The following is a 3088-nucleotide window of genomic DNA, read 5'->3' as shown; positions in this document are numbered from 1 at the left end:
ACGAGACACCTGAGCCCACGGGACCACATCTCCAGGGCTGGGGCTGAGACGCAGTAGACACAGCCAGCGGATACTGTGTGCTGGGTGGTCCCCGCCCTGGCTATCCTGGTTGGTAACAAGGGAGTATTTGCTGCCAGGCTACCCCTGGTTCTGACCTCAATTCCAGGCTGCCCTTCCAAAGGGCATCTCCATACCACGTGTGACCGCCTCCACCTCTGGTCTGTAGAAATCCGATTATCTGAGCTCATGTGTAAAAAGATGTAGTCTCATGGGCTTCAGAGAAGTAGGAAGAGAACTCAGCTTTATTGACATCAAGCAGACTTTCTTCCACGCGTTCTACATCCATCAGTAACACAACATAGTAAAGCACAAGGCATATTAAAACATAGCCAGTTCTAAGCAGTTGGGATATTTCCTGTTATAGAAAAGAAGTAACCTGCCCACAGATTCACATTAACATACACAGTACATTAATATCAATCTCTGCTTCATACACCAGGCCAAGGGGCATGTGTAAATACAGGCTGGGGTCCTTCAGCAAACTGACTCTCACAACAGCATCAGCGGGAGGTGTGAGACACACTTGCCAATGAAAGAACAGTGCTTTTATAGCCAAGACCATGAGGCTGTCTCCTGGAGTCATCTCGGGGGTCACACCCCAAAAGCCGAGGCCCCTGCACAGTGTAGCTGTTTGTAAAGCAAGTCAGGAGCCCCCTGGGAGACCCCAACACAGCATCACTCGCCACAAACCACCGTCTCTCCAAAAACAAGAACTGGAGAGAAAATGACATGAAAAGTGGGTCACGAACTCGGTAACACTGTTCTGAGTCCAGAACTGAGGCTGTCAGTTCGTTTTTCTTGACTTTTGGACAGCTGACTTTAGAGTTCAAATATTTTATGCAACATGAAATGAACAAAGGCAGGTAGCACGGTTGGCATCCACGTGTGGCCGCCCACAAGGACAGAGTGACGGACAAACAAGCTTGGGTGTCAAAGGGCCAGTAAGACGACTGCTTTTGTTTTAAAAACCCAACTTATCAGTTTATGCTCGTTGCCCACAAACTAGATTACCTACTTTTTATTTAAATTTTCATTGTCCACTTGGCTGCTCAATGTCTTAGTTGTGCATGCAGGATCTTCAGTTGTGGCGTGCAGGATCCACTTCCCTGACCAGGGCTCAAACTCAGGCCCCTTGCATCATGAGCATGGAGTCTTAGCCACTGGACCACCAGGGTAGTCCCCGAAGTGAGTGCTTTTAACAGATTTCAAGCGACAGCTGACACTCTTCATCCATTAACGATATTCTATAAAATAAGAATCCCACTCAAACTTTGTGGAGCAAGCTTCTTCACTGCTGCAAATGGAAACAAAAGATTCAGCTTCTCCCACACCTGTGTTCCCGTGCACTCCGGGCAGCCACTCAGGACAGGTGGGCTCACGGTTCTGTCACCGAGGGACCAATATCAGGAGTGAGGGACACAACCAAATGCCTCCGGCCCACCATCCCTCCGACATGGGGTGCCCACTATCAGTGGCCAAGCACACTCTGATCAACCTCATCGGGAGGGCGGGTAACACCTAAGCTCGGTCAGTGTCCCGCAGGCCATGGACGGGACGAGCAGAGCACGACGCTGGGACAGGAACCCTGCTGGGCCCCGTCTCCCGGGTCAGCAGGCTAGGTCTTGCTCCGCCGGAGGAGCGTGGCGGCAGGACTGGGGCCGCCCTGGAACTTGAGGCTCTGTAGGTTGACGTGGGCTCCGTGTCTGAGCAGAGTCTCCACCGTTTTGGCATGTCGGCCCCGGGCGGCCAGATGCAGCGCGTTGAGGCCCTGCTCATCAGACAGGTCAAGCACGTCGGCACTGATCAGCTCCTCCACCACTTCTGAGTGCCCGCCGGCAGCGGCCAGGTGCAGCGCCGTCTGGTTGCGGGGGCCCCGGGCCAGCATGTTGGCCCGCTCCTCCACCAGCAGCTTGACGGTTGCCAGGTGCCCATTGCGGGCAGCCAGGTGCAGAGCAGTGCAGCCCTCTGCAGTCACCGCCTCTCTGTGGGCGCCCCGGTGGAGGAGCAGCCTGGCTGTGCTCGTGTGGCCCGTCTCCGCGGCCACGTGCAGTGGTGTCTGCGCCAGCAGGTTGCACACGTTGACATTGGAGTGTAGGTCAATGAGGACGCGGGCCACGCGGTAGTGCCCACGCTGGGCAGCCAGGTGCAGGGGTGTCCTCCCGTCCAGCGTCTGGGCATCCACGCTCACCCCTGGCTGCTTGGCCAGCAGCTTGACGATGGGCAGGTGGCCCTGCCAGGTGGCATAGTGCAGTGGCACCCAGGCGTCCTTCCCTGGCAGGCCTGCATCCACGCCACGGCGCAGTAGGATCCGCACGACGCCCTCCTGGCCGTGCTGGCAGGCCACGTGCATGGGCGTCCGGCCCTCGCAGTCTGCCTCGTGCACGGAGGCGTTCTTTTCCAGCAGCAGCCGCGTGCTGCCCTCGTCCCCGTTCTGGGCCGCGAAGTGCAGGGCCGTCCACTGGTCCTCATCCGCGGCGTTGACACTGATCTTCCGGGCCAGCAGGAGCTCCACGATGCCCCGCACCCGCTTCTCCACGGCCACGTGCAGTGGGGTGGAGCCTCTCCTGTTGGTGAGGTTGGGGTTGGCATTGTTGAGCAGCAGCCACTTAACGCACTCCTCCTGCCCGGCCTCCACGGCCAGGTGCAGCAGGCTGGCACCCCCGTCCAGGACCAGGTCCACGTCCTGGGGCTGCAGGATCTTCATCAGCCTGCTGGTGTCCCCACTCACGATGGCATCCACCAGCTTCTTCTTCTGGATGTCGGTGGTGCCAAGGTCTGTGGGGAGAGCAGATGCAGGGGTCAGACGGGGCAGCTCCCGAGGTCTGGCCACTGTTTGAACATAGCTACTGTTTACCCGAAATCGCTTAAGTGTTTGTCTATGCAGTTTAAGATCTAGTGGGGAGACCTCAGGCAGGGCAATGAATATCCCCAAGGTGCTCTTTTGTCGAACTGCAAAATGGAAATCTTCCCAGCTATCCGATAAAGTTGTGATTAAATAAAGGATATAAAATTCAGGCCCTTGCTGGTG

The 3088-nt window shown here is 56.6% G+C and overlaps 1 protein-coding gene across 1 annotated transcript in view; it reads right to left on the bottom strand.

The window, feature by feature from the left end:
- Positions 1–278: 278 nt before the first annotated feature.
- Positions 279–3088, bottom strand: part of RIPK4 (receptor interacting serine/threonine kinase 4) — a 26365-nt gene continuing 23555 nt past the window's right edge. The window contains exon 8 of the mRNA XM_040232143.1: positions 279–2835. Within this exon, the coding sequence (XP_040088077.1) occupies positions 1676–2835 (1160 nt within the window). The 3' untranslated portion in view covers positions 279–1675. The remainder of the gene's footprint in view (positions 2836–3088) is intronic.

This window comes from Oryx dammah, unplaced genomic scaffold (genome assembly GCF_014754425.2).
Source record: "Oryx dammah isolate SB20612 unplaced genomic scaffold, SCBI_Odam_1.1 HiC_scaffold_2, whole genome shotgun sequence".
Classification (NCBI taxonomy): Eukaryota; Metazoa; Chordata; class Mammalia; order Artiodactyla; family Bovidae; genus Oryx; species Oryx dammah.
This window is presented reverse-complemented; position numbering and strand designations above follow the sequence as displayed.